This window comes from Lissotriton helveticus, chromosome 4_2 (genome assembly GCF_964261635.1).
Source record: "Lissotriton helveticus chromosome 4_2, aLisHel1.1, whole genome shotgun sequence".
Classification (NCBI taxonomy): Eukaryota; Metazoa; Chordata; class Amphibia; order Caudata; family Salamandridae; genus Lissotriton; species Lissotriton helveticus.
Genome location: NC_136064.1, coordinates 91,874,895 through 91,900,880, shown reverse-complemented (window position 1 = coordinate 91,900,880; position 25,986 = coordinate 91,874,895). Strand labels below are relative to the sequence as shown.

Genomic DNA, 25,986 nt, shown 5'->3' with positions numbered 1-25,986 from the left:
GGGCCTTCAAAGAAAGCTTAATGCTTTTAATACATATTGTGCCAGTAAATTTTTAACTATCAATCTGGATAAAACTAAAACCCTATGCTTCGGGAAAAAGATAAGCAGATTCAGTTGGTACATAGGGGATCTCAAATTGGAGACAGTTAATGAGTACCGATATCTGGGTATATGGTTCGACAGGGCTCTAAATTGGAATACCCACCTGGAAACTCAAAAAGCAAAGGCACTCTCTTCCACATGTGGCCTAAAAAGATTTAATGGGGACTATGGAGAGATGTCACACCGACCTCTGCTGAGAGCTTTTGAAGCAATGATCCCCTCTCAAGTTTTATACGGTGCTGAGATCCTTTATTTGAGCGGTAAGGGATCCTGGGACGTGATAGAGGGGAATTGCATAAAAAGGCTCCTATCACTTCCTCAGTCTGCTATGATACAAGCCATCAGAACTGAAATAGGCACAAAGTCCTGGGCGATACAAACCCAGACGGCTGTGATTAGATTCTGGAAGAGATTGGAAGACCCCGAAAGCCAAAAAGTAGCACACTGGTGCCGCAAACAAATTCTGAGAAGTGAGCTAAAATGGGCAAAGGTCAGTAGGGAAAAACCTGAAGGGAATCTGTAACTCATTAGAGATCGACTGGGACCAGGAAACGTTTCAAGTTATAAGTACCAATGGTGAGCTGAAGCAAAGGGGGAAAGAATCTTCTAAATCGCTTGATATAGGTTATTTAACAAAGAAAAAATCAGTGGCGCATATGCTAAATGCTTGGTCCTATGAAAATTGGTTCCCCTACCTTGATAGATTACCCAACCGTGGGTTTAGGCAAGAGATCCTGAGGTTTCGAATAGGGATTAACCCATGGCTAATAAATAAAGACCTTAAAACAAAAATGATGGATCAGGAAGGTCGTTGCAGGTGTAAGCTGGGAACTAAGGGAGACCTGCTACATATCTTGTTGGATTGTCTGTCACTCCTAGAGCAGAGAAAACTGTGGCTGCGCCCGGTCTTCTTAAAATATGATCTAAAAACAAGGTCGCAGGCAGCCAGCCTTTTAACAGAAATCCCCTTTATTGACATTGCAATTGCCCTCGGGAAATTTATAAAGGTGGCCCTGAGTGCACAGAGAACCAAGGAATAACATGTAGTACTGTATGAATTTTAGCCGACAGGTTTTAATGTTACAATCATAAGTTTTAAGGTAATTGGAATTTTTATTGGGATTTTGTATTTTGTACTTTGAATTTTGTATTTGTGATAATGATGTGTAGAACTGTTTTTAACGATCTAACTTTTAAAAATAGGTTTATGAATTTATTGTACATTCTCCATATTGCGTTATGATCACTGCATTGTTTAAAGACCAATGGTCATAATAAACATACATTTGACTTGACTTGACTATAGAGAAAGGAGATAAAAAACGTTAAACAGCCAGATGCATATATCAATAAGTCGTAACCAACATGCTCTATAAAGAATACAGCTTTAAGTCAGTCACAATAATTCAATTTATTTACAGCATTTATAAAACATATGTCAGCGTATCTAAATGGGAAATAAGGAAAACTGCCAGGTGCAGTAAGTGTGTAAAAGTAAGTGCTCAAGTGAAATGAGAAGGAAAGGAGTTCACAAAAGAGAATTCACGTAATTTAGGTTCAACTAAAATTCAATTCTTCGAGTTGAACAACAGAGAGGCCTACCCGCACGCAATTATATACAGCAATTAACAAGGAGTCATAACTGCACATATGCAGACATGTAGTATAGGAAGGGGCAGGGGAACAGGGTGCAGGCCTCAAAATAACGGGGAGAAAACCGTCGACGTTTCGACCCTGGCGCAATTGGGGGAGGATTAACACCTCTGCTGTAGGTCTTCTTCAGGACTGGAAAAAGGGGGGGACGGGGATGTACCAAGGTTGCAATGTGAAAGGCACGTCCAGGCAATGAATGAGGGTGACCAGTCAGTGGTGTGCCTGAAATAAATCCAGTGAATGTCTCAATGTAGTTAGAGATTTCAATTTAAAAATTCCGCCATAAGGAAATAAATTCCAAAAGGTAATCCAAACGCTAACCGACTCGAGGCACAATGTCAGGAGGAGGTAGCGAGACTGTACTTCAATCCGCAAGGGCAAAAGGCTCTATCTTGCCGAGGCACTCCCACTACAAATTGATTCAGTGTGAGAGGATTCCGTATTCCAAGAACCGGGGAAAAGATGCCAAAGTTAACAACAAGACGCCAAAGTTAACAACCGTGTTCCATGGTGGACCGGGTGCGTCAACAAAGCATTATTTTGAGGCCTGCACCCTGTTCCCCTGCCCCCGTCCCCCTGCGCCCCTTCCTATACTACATGTCTGCATATGTGCAGTTATGACTCCTTGTTAATTGCTGTATATATTTGCGTGCGGGTAGGTCTCTCTGTTGTTCAACTAGAAGAATTGAATTTTAGTTGAACCTAAATTACGTGAATTCTCTTTTGTGAATTCCTTTTCTTCTCATTTCACTTGAGCACTTACGTTTACACACTTACTGCACCTGGCAGTTTTCCTTATTTCCCATTTAGATACGCTGACATATGTTTTATAAATGCTGTAAATAAATTGAATTATTGTGACTGACTTAAAGATTTATTCTTTATAGAGCATGTTGGGTACGACTTATTGATATATGCATCTGGCTGTTTAACATTTTTTATCTCCTTTCTCTACAGGATTTATCTCCACAAACGAAATTAATTCATGTATTAATTTGTGCCTTAAGATATGTCTAGGACCATTTTGTTTCTCTATACCACATCATAATGCGGATAGGTATGGATAAAATGCCACAACCATGATCGCACCCCAGTGGGCAGATTCACATTTCTGTTTGAAATCTGAGATTGTCACAGTATTTGTGTATTCCACTAATCACAATAAAGCCCAAGAAGGTAAGGACCTACAGGCACACTCAAGCAAACTTCTGCTGCTGTGTGCTTAACTCACCGTTGACCTACATCAATTTAGTATGTAGCGCTGTATGGTGCGTGTGTGTTGTTTGTATGTGCTGGGTGTATGTGTGCCTGTGAATGGTACAACACATGGAAGACTGCAATCCATTTTGGGAGACCCAGGGCAGACTTGAGTAGCATGAGGAGGCAGAGAAATCCCCAGGGGGAAACATCCTTTACAACGCAACTTTTACCACGCAGTGCTATTACAACGCAGGTTTTACAACGAAAACCATTACAACGCATTGCGCTGGGGGGCGCTCTAGGATAGGGAATATATTTAATTTACTATCCAACACCTTCCCTAGTGTCCACGGGGACTGGAGTTGGAATAGTAAATTAAACTATTCACTATCCAGCACCCCAAAGCGCTATGCGTTGTAATGGTATGCGTTGTAAAAACCGCGTTGTAACAGCATGCGTGGTAAAAGCATGCGTTGTAACGTCATACATCCCTCCAGAACACTTCAAAGGATGCACTTTGATTCCAGGAAAGGTCGTTGGAAAGGGACCTGGGCACATCTGAGGAAGGAGATGGGGATAATAAGCGAGCCATAAAGAGTAGGGCCTAGGCCCATGGATAACCGTTGGATACACATATCACTGTGGCTGACTTCCAGATGTGAAGCATAGTCACTCCTATGGCCTGTGTTGTGTGATTAAATGTAAATGTGGGATACTTGTAAAGCGCACTGTTACTCTACCCGAGTGTCCTGGCGCTGTAGACCGCTGGGGAACCCGTCCTGGTTTTCCCTGTGAGATGGTCCCTTTCTGTGTATCTCCATGGTGAAACCAGGCATCCCCGGCGTCTGTGGGGGGCCGTTGTAGAGATGAGGCAAGCTTAATGCCCAGAGTTACCGAGTGTGTTCCCTGGTTAGAGTAGGCACTGAGGCGAGAATTATCGAGTCCGCTGACCCTGGTCCAAGACCCTGCCGCGTCGAGAATTGAACCCTGGTCCCGGGCCGTTCTCTGCTTACAGGTCTGCCGCCTCTAACCAGTGAGCCACACCTCTCCACTAAGAGTCACTCCTACTATGACAGGCTGCTTTCTGGAGGAAATGAGGGCAGAGGAGTGAGCACTTCAAAAGGAAGCAGGCCTCCAATACAAACTTCAAAAGACTCAGACTCTAAATCGCATTTGGTGTCTGAAAAAAAATTGACTATATGAAGAAGAGTTCAAGGCCCTAAAATGGTCATCTGCAAAGCAAAGAGTTGGCCTGTGAGAGGAGGAGAAGCTCTACACACTTCTTATGGTGAAAAGGGGGTTAAAGCCGGCAGTCTTCCAGCTGGGGGAGAAGAAATCATCCAGGAAAAATCCAAGGTCCCTGTACCCTGGAGAACCAGTGCCTGCCTGCTTGCAAAAAGCAGTGTGCCCTATGAGGGAAGAGGAGTTTGCTGGAAAGAGCAAGATCCAGAGGCGGATCCTGGCGAGTGGAACCCTGTAGCCTGGTGTGAGGAGGTAACTACTGTTGCCTGTTTGCAGTGGGAAAGTTGGTAACCCTGTATGCCAGACGGGCCGCTGTGAAGTGAACAGTGCCAACTGAGCTATTGTCGGCATGCGGTTTGAGAGTCAGGGACCACGTATGCCAGAGGTGGTGGCTGTGTATTCAACCGTGCCTATCGGGCCACCGCACGTGCAGTTGGAAAGTCGGAGAGCCCTAATGCCAAATGGGACTGCTGTGAAGAGGAACTTGCTGTCGTGCTGATCAGGCCACTGCCCAAGTGTGGAGTAAGGGCGGTGACCCTTATGCCAAATGGGGCCACCAGAAAGGACAAGCATCATAGCCAAGTTGTTGCCATGGTCAAGAGGAGAGGCCGTCATGGTGACGAGTGCCGGCTTGAACCCTGACTAAGGATCGGAACCACAAGCTGTCGATCCCCCACAACCTGTGGGGAGGATCAAAGGAAACTTACAGTTGCACCGGAGGAGCACCGAGTAAACCCATCCTGTACGTTTCTAGTAACTGGTACCCCGTCAAGTCTCTACCACAGCCGCCGTGCAGCACTAAGAACCAAGACCCGACGCACAGAGATGCACCTGAGTTTGCTGGTGGGGAGCAGCTGGTACCCTCAAAAGGAAAGTTATCGACCAAGGAAGGAGTGGCCTGTGACCGCGACTATGGGTGACTGGTAGGCCAGGCTGGAGAGAACTTCGTGAGACTACGATTCTGCAACCAGGACCCTCTCACCATCTCCTTGGACTGAGGAATCCCTGCAGAAGACTCCGGTCGACCAAATCGCATCCAGAGAATCCTTAGAGAATCATCAGCATCCTATATCCCTTGCATCAGGACCACTGAATAGCAATCCATTGCAACACAGATAAGATAGGGGAGAGGACCTGGCTTAACGGCTAGGGTGCCCGACCTCGGACCTGGGGATCTGGGTTCGAGTCTCGGTAACGACGCCAAAAACCTCCTGTGATTCTGGGCAAATCACTTAATCTCCCTGTGCCTAAAAAAATGAACGTGTGTCCTCATGTAACATAACTGGTGCTATGTAAAGCGCTCTGATACCCGATTCAGTTCGGGTCTAGTTCGCGCTATATAAAACTCTGCAAAAAAAAAAAGATACCTGGAACTATTGAGGGACTGCTTGTCCGTTGAAGCTAAGTGATCTTGAGGACCGTGCTGGTCCCCCTGACTAACTCTTTGCCGCAGCGCACAAGTAATTCTAACCGACCGCAAAGAGATATACTTACGTTTTCCTTGTAAAAGTTTCTAAGTGTCCAATTTGTTGACTTTGCTAGGCTTGTTCGTGGTTGAGTAAAATTGCTTTGCTTTATTATTGCTTGTAAAATCGATATCGCTGGAACCCTTTGGTGGATCTTTTTCTCTCTAATGTCTACATTCTTATAAAAATACAGTTTACTTTTATAAATTTGTGTTGGATTTCTGGAGTGCCAAATCGATTTCTTCTTTAATTCTTTTGGTGCTGTTTACATGCTTAACACCTCTGTGTAGTCTTGCTGCTGAGTGCCACAGCCACCCTGGGTTGAGCTAGGGGTTTACAGACAAAATCTACTGGACCTAAAAAGGTTGGTAAATGTATAAAGGTCGCACAACCACATCGCAAAATACACCCAATTTCCTCACACAGTAGCAGCCTCCTGCGGCACAAGGCTTGTTTGAATATTTAAGCCATGGCAGATTTTGGTTTCCTGAATGCAGCTTGCAAATATCTTAGAAAAATTATATACTTTTACAATAATAATCGAAAATGTGTTTCATTTACTAGTTTGCTACATTAAATGGTAAGAACAAAGGTTTGAAGAAGAAAAACCTGCTATTCAAGGAGAGTTACCGGAATCAGCATCCTTTGAAAAACACACACAATGCCCCAGTCTCACCTTTATGTTCGTTCTGTTTGAGGAACTCCAGCTGCAGTGGTTGCCCCGCTTTCGCTGCCAGAGCGATGGGCGTGGGTTGGCCAAGCTGGCCAGAGGAGCCGGTCACCTGAGCCCCAGAAAAGACCAGCAGCATGGTTTCTGAAATGTTGTCATCACTCAATACTGCTTGGCACAGCGCCTGGGGGAGAGATGGAGAACAACTGGTTGTTAGCTTCAGGATGAGAGCAAAACATATAAGAAGCAAAGAAGGGGAAAAGAGCAGAGTTCTAGAAAAACACAAGGCATGGATTTGAAGGACGCCTACCTCTTTAAAACTCCTCTCGACAAACCACAATTCTTTCGAGCCCTCAGTCATAAACAAGACAACTGGGGTAACAATTTCTCACCACAGCTAGAGAGAGGAATGCTGTAACATCCAATGAACCTAAAAATATTGGTGCAATTCTGGAGCTGCAGATCTTCTCAACCAACTTACCAGAAACATTCCATTGAGAACAAAATCAGCCTCATAATGAATAACATGAAAACAAATGGGTCCAGCCTTGAATTGTGCATTAACAGCAGCAGAATTGTGATGATCAGAGCGAAGCTCCTTTATAGCCCTCACTTACTTCAAATCTGTGATTTACGCAGGAAACCAGATTGCATCTTAAAAATTCAAACAGATCTATGAGATGCCGCCATCAGTATTATTAGTCAATTCAATAATAAGTTTATTATGACCAATTGGTCTTTAAACTACACATACCATCATAACACAGCTAAAAGTACAATTATAAATTTTTTTTTAAAACAACCTAAAACCAAAATTCATTATTTCTCATAAAACTTGTTTTTGTAATATCATGCTGAACTCCAAGACCGAAGTGCCTAAAAATTCAATATTTAAAAAAATACATATTATAATTACAATCAATCAATTTGACTCTGATTGACCCTCCATGGGCCCTTCTTAACATTTCCTTAATTCATGAGAAATCTTTTGGCTTCCTGGACAAACTTCGCCAAGGCAATTGCAATGTCCAAGAACTGCATGTCAGTAAGAAGCTCAATTGCTTGTGTCCTCGACCTTATTCCATATTTTAAAAAAATTGGCCTTAAAATCAATCGTCGCACAGATAGCAATTTTTGGCAATCCATTAAAATATGAACACAAGTACATTTTGAACCAATCCTGCATGTACATTTACCAATATTATCCATTAATGTATGTTTTATTTTCTCATTTGAACGTGCAGGATTAATGCCTATTCTCACCTTTAGTAATTCCAATCTCAACCAGTGATTCGGTATGGTATCTAAATACAGATACCAATAATCATTACTCCAGCTATTTAACATAAAATGCACAGACTCTTTTTGTTTCAGGTAATTCATGTCGATTTCCCAAGATTTTTAGAACACTCTTCCGTTCTTGTTATGTTATGTTAATGATGTTTTCTAAAGCGCATGAATCACCCAGGGGCATCTCCGCGCTACATAATCGAAATTTCCAAGAGAAGTGACAGAAACCCAGAGTGGATCATCAGTATAAAAAGGCTTTCAGGTGTTTCCTGAAGATCAGATATGAGGGGGACTTTCGCAGCCCCTCCGGGAGGGAATTCCAATATTTGGGGCCTACATATGAAAAGGCTTTGCCACCCAGACGATTCCGGTAAATGCGTGGAATCGCTAAGAGGGCTTTACCATCCGATCTAAGATTACATGCTGATGTCAGTTTGCATATTTTAGCTTAAAGGTATTTTGGGCCTGTTTCCCTCATGGCTTTAAAGACCAGACAGCAAGTCTTAAAAAAAGCTCTCTTCCTTACCGGCAACCAATGCAATTCCTTCAATAGAGGGAGGGATGGGGTACCAGGAGGACGATTTAGGACCATCCGGGCTGTCGTATTTTGAATCACTTGGAGCTTTGCTAGCTGCGTAGTTCCTACTTCGGCCAGCAAAGCATTCCCATAATCCATCCTACTAATTACTAGGGCTTGGACTACCGTTCTGCGATGGCTCAGAGGGAGATAGGGGATAATTTTCCTCAGCATACGTAAGCTGTAATAGCATGAGCTCATGATGTTACTAACATTGTTTTTCATGGACAGGTTGTCATCGAGCTGGATACCCAGACTTTTCACTGAGTCCGAGGGGACAGGGGCAGCCCCCAGTTCTACCGGCCACCAGTTGCCTGGGTTTAATTGAAGACAGGACTCAGCCATCCAACTTGCGATGGCCAGCATTCCTTGTGCGAATCAATACATAATGACTCAGGGTCAATTTTTACTTTTAAGGATTCACAAATGGAGAGGAGTTTCTTTCTGGAAGCTTTTGCCCAATTCAATTCACTCTGTTGGATCTCCCTCCTGCACCAGCAAGACACTTTCTCCTCCTCTCCTGATCCTAACCGTTTCCAAAATCAACATAGGTTTACCTGGACTTGTATGTTCCATGCTGGGCAATCTAGTTCTAACCTAATGGCCTGTATCAGTGATGAGTTGGGTAGAGAGAGAAGGGTTTTTAAACATTTCCCTTCCTCCTTATCCTATGGACATTTCCACCCCAAACACAACATTTCTGCCCCATATTGCATCTGCGGGGTGATCATAGCCTTAAATGCTTTCAACACTGGTCTGTGTGACCTTTCTCCGTAATTACTATTACATTTTTTCAAACCACAAATTCCTGCTAGGCCTTTTGTTTTCTGGGCCTTTAAGTGCATGCCCCAGTTCAACGCTCTAACAAACCATATTCCCAGATATTTATATTCATTAACGACTTCCAATTTTGTCTGACCCAGGAACCAGCTGTATCTATGATTTTTCTTTCCAAAGCACAATATTTTTGTTTTTTCCATATTTACTATTACGTGTTTGGATAAACAATATGTCTCAAATGCATTTAGCTATCTTTGCAGTCCTAGTTCCGTTTGATCAAAAATAACTAGGTAATCTGCATATAATAGGCAAGACAGATGCTTTCCATTTATCTTTGGACTTGCTCCTCTTACAGTATTTAATAAATTTGGTAAATCAGCAAGAAAAATAGAAAATAGGAGTGGGGCCAATACACAGCCCTGTCTCAACCCATTATTGGTTTCTATCTCTTGAGTTAAACCTCCTACTGTGTCTTTAATAACTTGTGCCCAATTTCCACTGTGCAGCCCTCGAATGACTTCTAAGAGGTCGTCAGGGATATTATATCTTTTTAATGTCTCCCATAAACATTCTCGATCAACTAGATCAAATAATGATAATGATAATGATAGGATTTGTATAGCGCTAGAAAGTCATGGTAGAAAAGAGGAAACACTTAAACCCTCATAGGGCATCAAGGCGCTTAAAGATGGAAAGAACAGATAAAAACAAGCATTTGCAATGCAATAGGTCTCGCATTAGGCAAAGTTTGAGCTTTTAGTATTGTAAATGGCATTGGCTATTTTTTTTCGCAGTAGTTACGTTTTGTTTTTATAAAAAGGGACATATAAAATATGTTGCATATTGACATATAATGATGCAGCCCGGACTGAAGTTAGAATACCCTGTCAGTCTAGTCCTACAAGAGGTGTTGCACAAGTTTTACTGTATTTCAGAATTAAGAACAAGTTCACTTTTTTGTTGATAGGTATTTCTGTAGACTGGAGATGTTTTGAAGTCTGTTTTCTCTTTCTATGCTTTCACGCTGAACCCCTCTAATCTCTCGACGCACATTTGATGCTTAAGCTCTTTCCCTGCAAGGTCTTCCTCAAAGGCCTTGTGAGTAGCTCCCGGTACTCTGGGATTGCTGTGTGACTGTGCACATTGTGTTTCAATTTGTACTGTAAGTTCAGCTCCTGACAGTCCTCTGACCGCAGTCCGGTCGCTGCCCTGCGTGTTTTCTGCTGGCAGCTGCACTCTGCAACCTTCCACTGTTCTAAAGGATTGTATCCCGAGAGTGGGCATTATTGTATGTTAACTCCACATTCCGCAATACAAATAACTTGCACTTTCCTCTGCAAGGCCTATTTCTATTTATAGTGGCTTATCCTGTACTTTATTTAATTTCAACTTTTATTAAAAGAAAAAAAACTACTCACTTGGGTGGGGCGGGAGGGGGGCATGTGTGGGCGCGCGCGCGGCGGCCTGTGTATGTGTGCGTGTGTCTTGGAGTCTGTGTGTATGCGTGTGTGACTGTGGGGGAGGAGGAGGAGGGGGTTGCCTGTCTGGGTGCCTGCGTGTCTGTGTAAGTGCGAGTGCGCGCGCGTGTGTGTGTGTGTGTGTGTGTCTGTGTCTGTCTGTGTGCATGCATGCATGTGCGGTAGGCTGGGAGTATGGGATGGCGGCGCAGGACGGAACGTGCGCGTTCGCGCACACCAATCCAGCCTGGACTGCGCTCGTGCACCTTCTCGTCCGTCCTTCCCTCGAGACAGCTGACTATACGTCTCCAACCCTGGAAGCATCCTTTGGATGCTAATTCCAGGGCGAGACCTAAAAAGCGAGCTTTACCTGCCGCTTATGCGGCTCAGCGGTAGAAGACCTGCTATGTCTATGTAAAGAACTCACAAGAACGAGAACTACTACTAAAACACCACTTTAGTCAGCGAAGGGTACGCACCAGGAGACAAGCAGTGCTGGCATGCTTTGCACCAGATGATCCACAACTGAAGTGCAGTTTAGTAAAGTTCTTGAGGTCATGCGAAAAGAAAATGCCAGTACAGTAGTCACGAATTATCTTTAGTCGTCTAACACAAGCTGTAAGTCCAACATGGAGGTTTGAATAGTTTGCTCCCTACCATTTACTCTATTCCTGCCACTAATGCACTTTATACAAATCCTAAGCACTTCTCTGAACTCTGGCATAAGCATTGATGGGAAGTATGGACTGGAACTAAGTATGTTGCACCTAACGACCCACGACTGAACTGCCGTCTAGTAAAGGTGCTGAGGCTATGCGGAAAGAAAATGCTAGCATAATAGCTATTAACTTTTTTAGTTGTCTAGAACCAGTGAAAGCCCGATACGATGATTTGCCGCAGATACTCCCTACCATTTACTCTGTCTTGGCACTAAAGCACTTTACTGAAGTTTATAGCACCTCTTTGCACTTTTACTGATTTCCGATATAAGTAGTGAAGGGAACTGTGTACTGGAATTAAGTACCTTCAAACGATGTGTGCAAATCCAAAAATAACTTGGTTGGGAAACTTGTTTTACATTTGTTGTTTGCAACATAAATGTAAAGAATTATATAAGACATGTGAATTCTTTTATATGTATATTTGGGTTTTACATTGGTATATTTTTGTATTGCAACGGTTTCAATTAACAATGCAAATAAAATAAAGAGATCGACACCTATTCCACTGTTTCAGTTTAATCTGCAATGAAGAGCTTGGTCCTCTTTTCGGTTATTATACTGGATTACAAAAAGGGTTCTAGTTCAAGACCTTGTACCCGTTTTTGACTTATTTAAGGAAGCCATAACAATAGTTTAGCTTTTTAACATCAATGCCTTGGCTTGCATGTTTGAGAGAGGGCCAAGCCCGAAAATCCTAATGAAAAATAAAGAAACTGTCAAATAAACACTGATGTAATCTCATTGGCTCGAATCTCATCCGTGGAGCTCTGAAAAAAGTAGGCATAACCTGCACTGTAGATTTGATTCTATTTCTGTTACTACATGATACAAAATGTAATAACGATGGTTTAAAAAAATAAACCAGCACTGTACATAGCTGTTGGTGTCTCGCTTCAGGTTTAACTGGTAGACTCTGCTGCCAAACCCAAACCATGCCACAGGACAATGCGGAGGGAAACATGGCTAAAATGTTTTTCGGATTCAGCCTGAATCAATGAAAGAGTTGAAGTAAGAAATGTGCAGGAACAAATCTCTTAAATAATATCTAAATTGCTAAAGCCCAAAGGAACACTGCCCCCCCCTAAGTGGAACTAAGGTGTTTTGATGAGGCAGATAACATGCTAGTGGGATTTGAGGTGTCAGAGCATTTTTATTCTTACTTTTCATGGTAACAGAGTTCCTGTCGGTGGGAGGTTCTCCATTAGTACAGTCTGGGTTGAGGAAGGAGAAAGTTGGTAATGGGCTCTTTTCATTTGACAATCGTTAAAAAAAACTCCAGGTTTTAGAGTCCTAACTATTGTTAAGGAATGCAGGAATCAACCATTCGCACATAAAGCAAGAAGTGGCTAAGCCAACAGGTCTGGCAAGCCTGATGTAATGGCTATTTATGTTTTTTTGCACGCATATGCCACAAAATAACAATACGTTGTGGTCCCATTATACCAGGGATGGGCTCAATAATGCCAAAGATGCCAACATCATGCCAAGCATTGCTAGACTAAAAGTGGGAATAATTCTAACAGGGACACCACCAATAAATTAAGAAGGAACACCATTACGCTAAGGCAAGCATTACCGCCTTCGGGTAAAGTCCGCGCTATATAAAAATGCATAAATACATGAATAAATAAATACCGCCTTCGGGTACAGTCCGCGCTATATAAAAATGCATAAATACATAAATAAATAAATACCGCCTTCGGGTAAAGTCTGCGCTATATAAAAATGCATAATTACATAAATAAATACATACCGCAAAACATCCTCGTTACTCTGCCGGCCTGCGACCAGGAAGTCAGGCAGGCCGGCGCGACACCCGGAAACAGGAAGTAGGAGGGCGGGAGCCTACCCCGCCTCCCACGGAAGAGCCGCGATTGGAGCCGTGTTGGGACCACCGGAGAAGGCAGGAGCCTACCCTGCGCCCCGGTGCCTAATGAGGGAAGACGAGTCCTGCTGCCGGGCCCTGCAGCTGAGGAGAGCCGGTGAGTGCGTTGCTGAGCTGCTGCTGCGGGCGGGCGGGCGGCGGAGGGGCGGGGGGGGGGGAAAGCATGTACGGGCGGGCGGGGGCGGCCTGTGTATGTGTGTGTGCGTGCGTGCGTGTGTGTGTGTGTGTGTATGTGTCTTGGAGTGCGTGTGTGTGACTGTGGGATAGGGGGTGTGTGTGTGAGCGAGTCGATGTGTACGGCGCGGGACGCGACGTGCGCGTTCGCGCAGACGAATCCAGGGATGGAAATGCTAGTGCACCCTCTGGTCCGTCCTTCCCTTGAGACAGCTGACTATACGTCTCCGTCCCTGGAAGCATCCTTTGGATGCTAATTCCAGGGCGAGACCTAAAAAAACGACCAGTTTAATAGAGTCAGAAGAGAATGGCAGAGCCAAATTCCTTAGGAGCTAATACGACGAAGAAAACAGCCACGTTTTCAACAGTTTGCGAAAAGTTGGCAGGGACGATTGTCTGGCCAGTTCGAGCGGGAGCGAGTTCCAAAGCTTGGGAACAAGCCAGGAAAAGGCTCTACCGCCCCATCTCGCCATGTTAATTCTTGGAACCAGCTGCCCGGTAGTCAACAAAGCAGCAGTATAATCTTCCCTGATGTTCCACCGACTTCCGAGCCGCAGCCCACAAGGCAAAGCAATGATTGAGTGTTGAGTGCCCCTCTTCGAACCCTCCTTATTCTACCGGGACAATCGCATTTAATTCAACCCATTCCTTCAATTTTCCCAGAATTATTTTGGAGAACACTTTCACTCCGATATCTAATAGATTAATGAATCAATAATTCTTTGGGTCCTTCCTGTCCCCTTTTTTATGCAATGTCCTAATTACGGCTCCCCTCCATGATTTTGGAATTATACCCGAGGTTAATACTGCTGTAAACATCTTTGAGAAGAATTGGACCCACCAATTTAACTCGGTTTTAATTATTACTGCGGGTAAATTATCAGGCCCTGCCGCACGAGTTAAGTTTAACCTCTTAATGGTGTTTTCTACATTTTCAAGTGAATATAACGGAATTAGATTTTTTTACTACATGTTGCCTCCATGTTTTCTCCCCACTAATGTCTGGCCCATTGCTGGATTTATATCGTTGATTTAGGTGCTCCTCCCAGGAAGCCTCATCGACTTCACAACTCATAGTTCCCAGAGATCGACCCACTGTATCTTGGATCAACATCCAGAAACCTTTAATATTTTTGCTTTCTATGGTTACTAGTAGGGAGACCCAACATTTTTCTTTAAAACTATTATTAGTCACTACTCTGTCAATACGGGAGAAACCTGGGGAAATGCCTGGAAATTGGGAATACTTAGTACTAAATGGGAGGGAATCAGGCAGGAGTAAGGCGTGAACTAATAAGATGCAAGGATGGGGTAAGAAGGGGTTTTGGTAGCAACATTTTAATACAGACACCCACCCACAGAATAGAATGCCCATTGCTGTTCACAACTGCACTTTTATGTGCAGCTAAAAAAGGACCAAAAAAGCCGCAAATGTCCTCCAGCCCTGCCTTGGAGTAAGTCAAACACCACACATTGCTACACAAAGGTACTGCAACCCACTCCCCTAGAAAACTATGGTGGCAGGGACTGAAAAGACTATCCCATAGGAAATATTATAATTTAAAATGTTATATATATTTATTGAGATGTCATCAGTGTTGTCATAAATTATGTCATAGAACATGCCATGAGTGATGTCATAAGCAGTGCATGGTGGGGAAGCTGCTTACTATAACTGGTGAATCTATTTTTTTTTTTAGTTCAAAACATTAGTGTTCACACTGACAAATTCACCTAACTATAATGTTACTTAGTCTTTGGTTTTTTTCAGTAAACTTCTGGGGGTAAACGGAATCTGGGCCCTTAAAAGATTGTATAGTTTGTGCACAGGTTGCTTTTCTACTTCGTTCCTGCTCCTGCTGTGTACTTGCAGAGCATTAGGCAGTGTCCCTGCCTACAAAATGGTGCTTTGCAAATAATCATGTCACCAACACCTATTCTTGCCCATTTGGCATTATGTGAATGGACGCCATTTTGTTTGTCTGTCTAGTTTCTTTTTTCGCCCCAGCCCTAGTATTTAATGAGGCTCGGTGCACTGACGCGTTAAGACAGGCTGGGCGTGAGTCCCTTCTGTTTTTATGTATTTTTAACTTGCTGAATTTGCACGTAACTTAATGAAATAACATCTTTTGTTAACCCTTGGTTTGACTTTGTACATATTTGAGCTGCTATCGCATATTTGCACATTAAAAACAAATTCGATATAAAGAGGGAGGAAAGCATTTTATTTTATGTTTCTCGTGGGGGCCTTTTATCTGATCGGTGCTATTTTTCGGGGACAGTTGTCTCCCTGGCCGTGTTCAATGCCAACAAACTCCAGGTAGCACACGAACGGATACCGTTTTGTTTGGAAGTCAACTTTCTTTTTTGGCGGCTATGAAATGCCTTAACCTATGGACTAGTGAAGCCTTTTGCCACATCCTGGACTCAGTCAATATACTTAGTACCCGCCTAATTTGCAACTATACTTTTAGATCTTCTGTAGCAAACGCGATAGACGAGCCATCCATCATTAGTAGCAATCAGGACCAGACTGTTCTAAGTAAACCAGATCTCTTTTGGCACATTTTCTTAATCAATTGCCGATCCCTCCTAAAAACACAATTCAGAATTGTTAATCTTTTTAGATGACAATCACCCAGAAGCCCTTTTCCTGATGGAAACATGGCTTAAAGATGACAGCTGGACAGATATAAAAGTAGCACTTCGCCCGGCTATTCAATGGCAAGAATGGACTGGGCTGAGGGGGGGAATGGCAATTAGCTTTAAATTCAAACCTGATTGTAAGTTCACACCAGTCTTAATCTCCGATTGTGAAATTCTCCTATTCTGTATTAAACTTTTTCAGGATTGCTTGCTTAACCTCTACCAGGGCCCACCTCAGAGTTCATTCAGACTACTCCAGACAATATAACCTCTTACAGTCTCCAGGCAGATAATTTTATGTTACTGGGCGAACTGAATATTCAACTCGATAATAAAAAATGTACTTAGGGTACAAACAACTGACAGGACCAATCAGCGATTCAGCTCTACCAACTAGTTATGTCCCTCACACATAATGAGGGCCACATATTAGATCCCATTTTTAGCAACATTCATACCATGACCGTAAAAGCACCCTTGCAAGTTACTTGGTCGGATCACTTTTGATTCAGTTTTCCATCCCAAAAACAGGAGAGCGTAAATCCAAGATAGCACAATCAAGCTGGGAATTGGCCTTGTGCAACTCCATTCTGAAACTAAATGGATAGGTCACCACAACCTATACAACCTCCAAGGAATGGGTCAGTACTAAGTTAGGCGCGTTAATCCCCTTACAAACTAGCAAGATATCCTGGTCTAGGGACAATGCTAAGTGGTTCTCGTCAGAGCTAAGAGAACTATAAAAAGATGCAAAAGGAAGTGGGTGTGCCACTATGACAACAAACCTATAAAGAAGCCTTGAAGAAATATCAATACGCCATCCGTAGAGACAGGTTAGGTGACTTTGCGGACAGGATCAGTCAGTCTTCAAATCCCTCTAAGGATATCTACTCCATCGTCAACTCCTTTCAAAACACAATACCTCTGGAGCAGGCTCTCCCCCTTCAAGGAGTGTTGCGAGCAACTGGCTAGCTATTTTCTTGGAAAGGTCAGGCTCATCTATGACATTTTAAGAGAGCCAACAAACCATAATAACAGAATTAATGACAACTTCATAGCCAAGAAATCCAAGGTTGACTTTTCAACATTTCCGCAACGGAGAAAAAATGATAATTTGACTTTAGCTAATATGGTCAAATCCAGCTCCCCAATGGATCCCGCCTCCCAGACATCCTCATAAAAAGGGGGGATGTCATTCTGTCAGTTTTGAGAGACATATAACTCATCCCTGGAGAACTGCTGTGTCCCTAACACGTGAAAACATGCATTCATTCGCCCTTACTTAAGAAACCTTCGCTAGTCCCTGATCTGATCGAAAACTACAGACCTATTTTGCTACTCCCAGGAATCAGCAATATGTTAGAATAGGTCGTAAATGGCACCTATCCGATTTTCTGGAATCCAATAACATACTGCACCCTACGCAAACTGGTTTTCGATTTGGTTGCAGTAGAGACCACCTCTCTTGATGGCCACAGAGGACCTTGAAAAGGCCCTGGATCAGGGCGGATCGGCTGCACTTATTCTTCTTGATTTCATTTCAGCACTTGACAGAATCTTCCACTCCGTTTTACTGTGTAGACTGGAAGAAGCAGGCATTAAAGGTAGCGCTTTGAAATGGCTGTCACCTTTCCTAAACAACAGGAGCTTTCAGGTTAGCAAAAGGCCCATTTCCTTTGCCAATCATCAGCTAAAATGTGGAGTGCCGGCCGCAGGGCTCTTCTCTGAGCCCTATGCTTTTTAATCAGTATGTCTGCCCCTCGCCTGACATAATTTGTTCTCTATGTTTCACCATGGTGTCTTACACAGACAATACACAGATTATTGTCTGTCACCCAATATATAAGACCTATATCTGAATAATGTAAACTTTGTTTAGAGCAGGTCACTAGCTGGATGTCGACCAGCTGCCTTATGCTACACACAGACAAAATGGAGGTTATGATAAGGATGTGATTCTAGTGGTAGGAAAGGACCGTGATCTGTGGTCAGAAAAGTGGTGGCCTAATAGGCTTAATCCGGCCCGGTACCTAAGGAGGCAGTAAAGAACCTGGGAGTGTGGATCGATAGTCGATTATCATTTGACACCCAATCTAAATCAGTCGCAGGGACCTGAGTTGGACTCCTGCGAGGACTAAAACCTCTACTGGGCTTCTTTGAGCCACAAATTCGCCAAAACATTGTTCAGGCGACAATTCTTTCCAGGCTGGATTATGGAAACAGCCTATTCCTGGAAGCCAACAAATCTAGCGAGCAACGGCTTCAAAGAGTACAAAATGCAGCCGCCCGCACTCTGCTGACGTTGCCAAAACGCTGTCCAGTGTCTAAATCTTTATGTAAGTTACACTGGTTGCCAGTAGAAGAAAGGATACAGTTTAAAACACTTTTTGTGGCCCATAAAATAATTACCCAACAAGCCCCTCCGGTTTTGGCCGGCCTGCTAAAGGCGTATTCACCAAGGCGCGTTTTGCGCTCAATGGATCAAAAGCTTGCTTGTGCCCCCCGCTTTTTAAGATCTAGAGCGGGTGGGCGCTCGTTTAAAGTCCTGGCAGAGGAATTCAGAATCATCTAATGTTTCAGAAAGCGATTAAGACCTGGCTCTTCCCGGCATAAGGCCTCCTCTAATTATGGCATTGAGTTATCAGTACTTGTATGCGCTGGGACGCCCCGTTGCTGGGACAGCCATGCGCAATATAAATCCTGAAATAATAATAATTTGGAACAACTCATCCCTGTGTAATCAACTTTATTGGCCCCCGTCCCTTAGCAATCGCTCACTTCCCAAACAAGAATTGAAAAGTCTGGGTGTCACATTGGAAAAACAGCTTACCATGGCCTCCCAGGAAAAGAGAGTTGTAGTTACGTGTTTTGGCCTCCTCAGAGCTCTGAGGAAGACCCTGACATGGCTCCCAAGAAAGCACACAGAACAGTGGTCCATGGTATTATACTATCTTGCTTGGACTATGGCAAATCCATTTATTTAGGCAGCCCACTACCTGTCACCAAAAAATTGCAAGGCATCCGGAATGCCGCAGCTTGAATACTGCTGGGTATACCCAGAACTCAGTCAGCTTGCTAGGCTCTCACCACACTTCAATGGCTGCCAAAAAGTAAAATAATACAATTCAAAGCACTCTGCATTGCACACCGTGCAAAACACAAGGTTGGTCCGCATATCTTTCGTCACCCCATTAATTCTTACAGTGCCAACTGAGAATTGAGATCAAACAATTTATCTCTCCTTGCCGTCCTCAGAATCAAGAGAGCCAGAGGCGGTCGTAGCATATTTGCTTATCTTTTTCCAAAACTCTGGAACTCACTACAGATCAACCTTAGGACAAGAAGCATTCTTTCAAGTTTTAGAAAGCAACTCAAAACCCATTTATTGGCCAAAACAGCCCAGTATCCTGCATAACCTGACAGTGCTGGGAAGCCTGTTTTGAGTAGCCATGCGCTCTATAAAAACCCTTGAATTGAATTTTATGAATCTGACAGCATCTCGGCCTTCTGAATATTGCCATACAAATTGCTGGGCCTGCTCTAATCCACCCCTTTTTTTAACATAGACCTACACAGCCCCCCGCTACTGCTCTGGCTGGGCTGGTGCTGCGTAGCCTTCAATATGTTTTAATCCAAATTACAATTCGAATTTGCAAACATATATCTCACACTTTCTCCTCATCACTCTGCTAGGCACTAGGCCCCAAGAGAAGATAAGATAACCTTTCTGGTCACTCATATACAACACCAAAATATTTCCACATAGGATCACAACAAATAAAACACTTTGTCAGCTATGCATTCTCCCAGGGTGTAGCACGGAAGCCGCCTAAAACATGTTTACATCCCACATCAGAGTTTTAAAAATGACTGTACAATTCAATGTCACTGAGATGATGTCATCTATTGTGACCCAATCAGACTTCCACTGTTTCCACAATACCTCGTTCAGATGCATCTGTTTCCCAAAAAGTTGATGAAACCTCCGGAACTTCCCCAGCCGGTACTTAGCGAATATGAACTGCTGCCGTTCCTCATGGGAGCTCCATGGGTTGATCCTCTCACTGGGGGGAACATTGAGGGCCCAGATCTTGCAGGCTCCCTTGTTACCAACCTGCATGAAGAGCTAGAAACAACCAGGATGGAAAAATCAGCACAGGTGACTCCAAAAGTGCATGGTAGGGTGTGAACAATACTAGCATCTTCTGAGAGAGAGAGAGAGAGAGAGAGAGAGAAAGAGAGAGATATAGCAATAGGGAGCAGAGACAGACAGCTAAGGATAGATAGAACGATAGATAGATGGGAACTTTTACCGAACTACCTACCCCCTACCCCTCCCCGCTCTACTCCTCTCCACTTTCCTGCTACTGACCTATGCCCTCACCTGTCCTGGCCCTAGTCCCCACCCTGCTTACCTGTGAATTTTCCCTCGTCATTTGAGATCTAGCTATTTTGTCTGATGCCCAATGGAGCTACTTGGTTTAGCTATAGGAGAGACAGGTCGGGGATTCCCTCCTTGGACGTCACCTACCCAGTCGGTCTTTAGCCAGACTTCCTTTCATCTCTCCTGTCATCTCTTCCCGCATCCTCCCTCTATTTAAGTCTCTCCACCTCTCCACCTCTCCTCTCTCAATGTATTGAGACTGAACTATTTTGTCTGATGCCCGATGGAGCCACCTGGTTTAGCTATAGGGGAGATGGGCCGTGGACTCCCTCCTTGGTCGTCACCTACCCAGTCGGCCTTTAGACAGACTTCATTTCATCTCTCCTTGTTGTCTCTTCCCCTAGCCTCCCTTTCTCACCTTCCCTGTCACCTCCCCTCTATGCTCCATTATTTTGCCCTCCATGTTCTTTAAATGTTTCCCATTGAGACCTAGCTATTTGGCCAAAGCCTGGTGGAGCTACCTGATAGCTATAGAGGAGATGGGTTTGAGACTTCCCCCTCGACTGTCACCTACCCAGCCGGACTTCGGGCAGACTTTCCTTCGTCTTTCTGCCGTATCTCCCTCCCACCCCTTTACCCTTACCCCCTTCCCCTCTACACTTCACTTATCTCGTTTTCTATGCTCCTGTAATTGTTTGTCTAGCAACTGATGTTAATTGAAACTGGTGTGATATTGTAATTTTGTGGAACCTCATGTAAAGCGCTCTGATACCTCTGGGTCTAGCCAGCGCTATATAAAACTCTTAAAATAGATAAATAATAAATAAGATAGATAGATAGATAGATAGATAGATAGATAGATAGAAGGACAGCAATAAAGATACATAGTGAAAAAAGACAGAGGGGGAAGTGAGAGATAGCAGGTACAATGAAGAGAGAAAAGGAGATGGGTAGAAAAAGAGAAAAAAAAAGGGCGAGAAGATCATAACAGGAGAGTGAAGGAGAATGTCAACGAAAGAGAAGATGCAGCACTGCAGGGGGCAACTCAAGCTTTCAGACTTTTTCTGACAGTAACCAGAATTATCCTATTGTCTTGAACCAACTGTATGGCTTCCCCTTGTGAGGTTCTATTCTCTCGTTGTACCTCCTATCTGTTTCTTCGTAACACTCCCTCTTTGAACTTCCATCTCTCTAACCTTTTTGGAGGTTCCTGTTCTTCATCCTCAACAAAGATAAGGAGGGAGTCCTCACCCTAGAATTAAAAGCAACCCCTTACCCAGACACCATAAACAGCACATTGACTTCTATGAATCACAAGCAAAAGCTTAACAAGAAAACCCAAAGCGTCCGCCAGTTGGGAAGTGCAAGTGTCACTTTGACAAGGAAACTGAAGCCCAACATTAGCATGGAAACAAAAGAAACACCTTGAACTGATGCACAGAAACTTCTTACAAAGGAAAGGCTTAATTTAAGTGAATTAGTCATTTAAAATCAAAATGCCAATTAATTCACAAAATAAATGGGAATTGGCATAGGGTAATTTGAGATTGAGACCTATTCTATTTGATTAGCCAGAACCAGTTAAGGTATAGCACAAGACAAATACACACAAACATATAATATAGGGTCATCAAGGCAAGGAAAAAACGATATGATCTCAAAGTATAAGTCAGTAGGAGGACTAAAATGGGACCTGTCTCTAAATACAGCAAGGAAAAGCTTGGCTCATATCCCAGAAACAGTATGTTATATAGTTTTTCAAACAGCAAAACTGCACTGTCAGCATGATGTGAAACAACTGTTACATCACAACATCCAATGGTAAAACAGAAAATGATCAGATGGGAATGACTTTTGCTCCAATACTGATGAATAATCATGCATTCTGAAACGAGGGAACACAAAACCACATACAAACAAAACTGCTAGCCAGAGGAAGTGGCCTTGCAAAGATACACATCAGCTTTGCTACTTCCTCCAGGGCATCAGGAACACCAAGAGGAATACAGTGCACAGATACAACAAAACAAGACTTAAACTATTGCAATTAAGGGTGCCCACTGAGCCCTCAACGGAAATACTGAACGATTAAGCGTGAAATCATCCGACTGGAACTGAAGTGCAGAAGGGAAACCAAAGTTGAAGGGAGACAAAGACAGAGCTGAGCACCACCTTGGAATATTACCCAATGACAAGCATAACATGTCAAGGTCTACAGGATGTCTGAAGGGCTTCGACTCATTGATGGGGAAGGCCCACGCTCTGCTAACCCCTCCCCTCAAGCTCCAGTCAGAAAGGGACAACCCCCTGGAAGAGGAGACCCAATGGGCAAAGAGGGGCTGGGACTAAAGGTAGCCTCTAGGGTGGCAGTATTGACAGTGCTGAAAAGAGAAGAATCCGTGCCCTGTGGGGCCAAAAGGAATCACAATGGCTGCATCCCCCTTCTCCTTCCATAGCCATGTCAGCAAGTTGAAGAAAAACAGGAATTAGCAGAAGCATATAGGAGTCGCTGCAGCCATATCATAGTCAGAACATCGACCTTATCCACCCACCACCAAGGACTGAGAGCTGCAGCAGGGCAGCTGAGTGTTGGACAAGGATGTTAAAAGATCCAAAAAGAAGATTCAAACCTCCTAGAAATGTAATGGGAACAGGGAGGGATCCTGAGTGGAAGCAGGTCCCATTCTCAAGTGCTACAACTAGACGCTGTATAAACAGGTAATAGTGTAGCCCACTGTTTACAGGAGATGAAACTCCACTCAGGAGCCCACCTGAACCACCAAACCCAAAGACTCGGAGTAAGTCTACCCCAGACAATTTATTTACGCTACCATCACCACATTGCCTGATTTCACCAGTGCGGGTCAACCCTGTGTTTGAGAGCGGAAGTGTCATGGATCCCGTACCACTACTGAGAGTTCCCTTCTGTTGGAAGAATGTCGACTCTACTAGAGACCACTGGGCCAGGGTTGACAGATCCACCAAAATAGCAGCACCCAAAAGAGCAGGCTTCGCAGTCACTACCACTGGCAATCCCAGATGAAGAAGAAGCACACTAGGCACAGACCGCAAATAAAACCACCACTAAAGAGAGTCCACACCTCCAGAGCCACCAGGACCAAGGCCTCAAAGTCCGGGATGCTGGAATCTAATGGGCTTGGAGTTTTAAAGAAGATAGGACAAGCCAATGCTCCAGGTAAGTATAGATATGGCACCTTTGCAGATAAAGAACTGGCACCATCTTGGAGTACCCAATGGAGCAACCATCTTGGTGAAGACTTGAGGTGCTGATTGTAGGCTGAACGGAAGTACCTATAAATGAAATTACTTCCCTGGGCACAGAACATCAGGGACCATTAATCGGTGGTTGCCACTAGGATGTGCGAGTCTGCATCCTGTATATTGATTGATAACATGTGGTTCCCCTACTGTGACCAGGAAGGTGATTTTTGAGTGTTTCTATTTTGTAAAGAGTCAACTTCATCTAACGATTGACAGCCTTCAAGTATTTGAAAGTCCCGACACCCTTGCTGGGGACTAAGAAAATGATGGAATACTTCACATACCCCCTCTTCAACGTCGGTTAATAGAACTACAAGTGGGCTGGACTGTTCCCATGAGGCACAGGGTCAAGACTGATTTGCATTTGGCCATGTCTGAACTGGGGTGGCTTGGTGAGCAAAATAACGATGGATTAAACCCAGATCTGTGACTGGGGGTGAATGTTTTGCCATTGTGCAACATTCCGTCCATCATCTTGTGTGTTTTGCTGTTCACCCTATGTGGGAAGGGTATGCCGAGACGTGGGTCCCCTACTCACTACGCCACTGGAGTCAAGCTATCCTGGCTGAAGACGGCTGATAGCCAGAAACCGGTCCTAGGATGCTTGATTCCGGTCCAGGAAAGACATGGATTGGCAGTTCGGGCTGGACTGTTCCCATGAGGCACAGGGTCAAGACTGATTTGCATATGGCCATGTCTGAACTGGGGTGGCTTGGTGAGCAAAATAACGATGGATTAAACCCAGATCTGTGACTGGGGGTGAATGTTTTGCCATTGTGCAACATTCCGTCCATCATCTTGTGTGGTTTACTCTTTTTTGTGGGACATCATGACGATGAAGTTGGTCTGATCCTGGAATTGTGAGTTAGGAAAGTGTCAGGAATATCAGGAAAGATCACATTAGCACATTACCCTTATCCAGACATGCAGGGTTTAGGCCACCCTTTAAGATCAAAAGAGGAAGACTAGGTGAGTATGGAAGACGGAACACGGAAGGTAGCCTAGTGCTCACTTACGGATTATAGATGAGACGTCTGCGGCACTATGAGTCAGTGACTATAAAAGGCTAGTGCTGGCAATGGGTCGGTGCCTGATGACTTCTCCCAGTTGTTTCAGTTTACTTTACTTCTTTCGATTCTTCATTCAACATGTGTGATCCCTAATTGGTATTGTTATCTATCGCCGCTTTTTCTCTGAGCCATTTGGTCTCAATGCTTTGCTTTCTATTTACCCTTTTGTGCCAGCTAAGTTCTTTTGTTCCCTTGTCTTTGTGTGCCCTGTATCCAGAAGGGCACTGGTACTCTCCATCCTTGGCACCTGTTTCAGCTCCTGCAGCAGCTTCAGCAACCGCCCTGCTGAACTGGCATGCTGCCTCACTCCGGTCCAGCAGTCCACGATCCTCTCCTCGAATACTCGGCTCCAGGCCTGATCCTGGTAGGACTGAGGCTAGTTAAAGTATATCCTTGCCGAGGGAGCTATAAACGCGCTTGGTATGATACAGTCAGCGTTTGTTCCTTTTGGGTAAATAAACTATTATCCTTAAATTCTGACAGAGAGGAGAACTTGATGATACATCCATTTCTGATCACTTGAACAATCCAGACAAACACTTCCCAAAGAGTTACAAAGTGCTAATTGCGTTGTTGCATTGTAATGTCGGGCCATCTCCGAAATAGTAAGGAATGCAGTTATTTTCCCGAAGCTCCATGCCTCTGCTTCTGTAGAACTCATCCTTTCCCATAAAACCTGCAAGACAGACAGTGTTTGTTTATGTTTGGAAGGCTGGCTATAGGGAAATTGCTTCCCAGCCCTACAAAAGAGGAAGAAGGCTGTTGTCTGACAGAAGAGGATTGTTTTTGTTACTGAAAGAGTTTTTGCATCTTGTCCTCAAGCTCCTCTCAAAAGAGAGTAGTCCCCTTAAAGACCAGGCAAATGGCCTATGATTTTTGGACAGCACCTCATGCTAGTCCTTCAGGAAAAAAGCCCCATTAGCCTAGGCAGAGGGACAAACAAGATATCCAAACGGAAATCCATTTGACATTCCATCCCTTCAAAAACAGAGCACTCAGCTCCTTCTTTTACCACCTTGAACTCCTTATGGTCAATCCTTAAAGTCACAGGGTCAATAGAAGTTCATGCACTGGTGAGAGAAGCTGCATAGGGAGAGGTATTGTAACTGGTAGCCTTCTGCAGTGGACACATGGTTTTAGAGCAGGCAGGTTGTATGGCTTCCCTTTGGTGCACAGTTGGCGTTTCACTGGTGCATCTGCGTATGTGGCATCATGCGATTGGCAATGGAAGGATTCACAGGTCTGAGCTCCAAGTGCATTGGACAAAAGCTGCAGAAAGACCATGAAGAGGTTTATGAAAGTTTGTGGATGTACTTTAAATGCAGATACTAATTCAGACATGGCGACGTGTGTGCCTAGTAGCACAGCTGCATGGATGGCGTTGCT

General features: G+C 44.0%; 1 protein-coding gene across 4 annotated transcripts in view; it reads right to left on the bottom strand.

Moving 5' to 3' along the window:
- Nucleotides 1-25,986, bottom strand: part of LOC144752216 (arf-GAP with Rho-GAP domain, ANK repeat and PH domain-containing protein 1-like) — a 309,705-nt gene that overhangs the window by 60,262 nt on the left and 223,457 nt on the right. For all 4 annotated transcript variants that reach the window (XR_013594053.1, XM_078640182.1, XM_078640183.1 and 1 more), the window contains 2 exons: nucleotides 19,808-19,990; nucleotides 6,340-6,517 (listed from right to left, as the gene is read on the bottom strand). Coding sequence is in view for 3 of the 4 variants with exons in the window: in XM_078640182.1 (XP_078496308.1) it covers nucleotides 6,340-6,517; nucleotides 19,808-19,990 (361 nt within the window). In the remaining variant the exon portion in view is untranslated. The remainder of the gene's footprint in view (nucleotides 1-6,339; nucleotides 6,518-19,807; nucleotides 19,991-25,986) is intronic.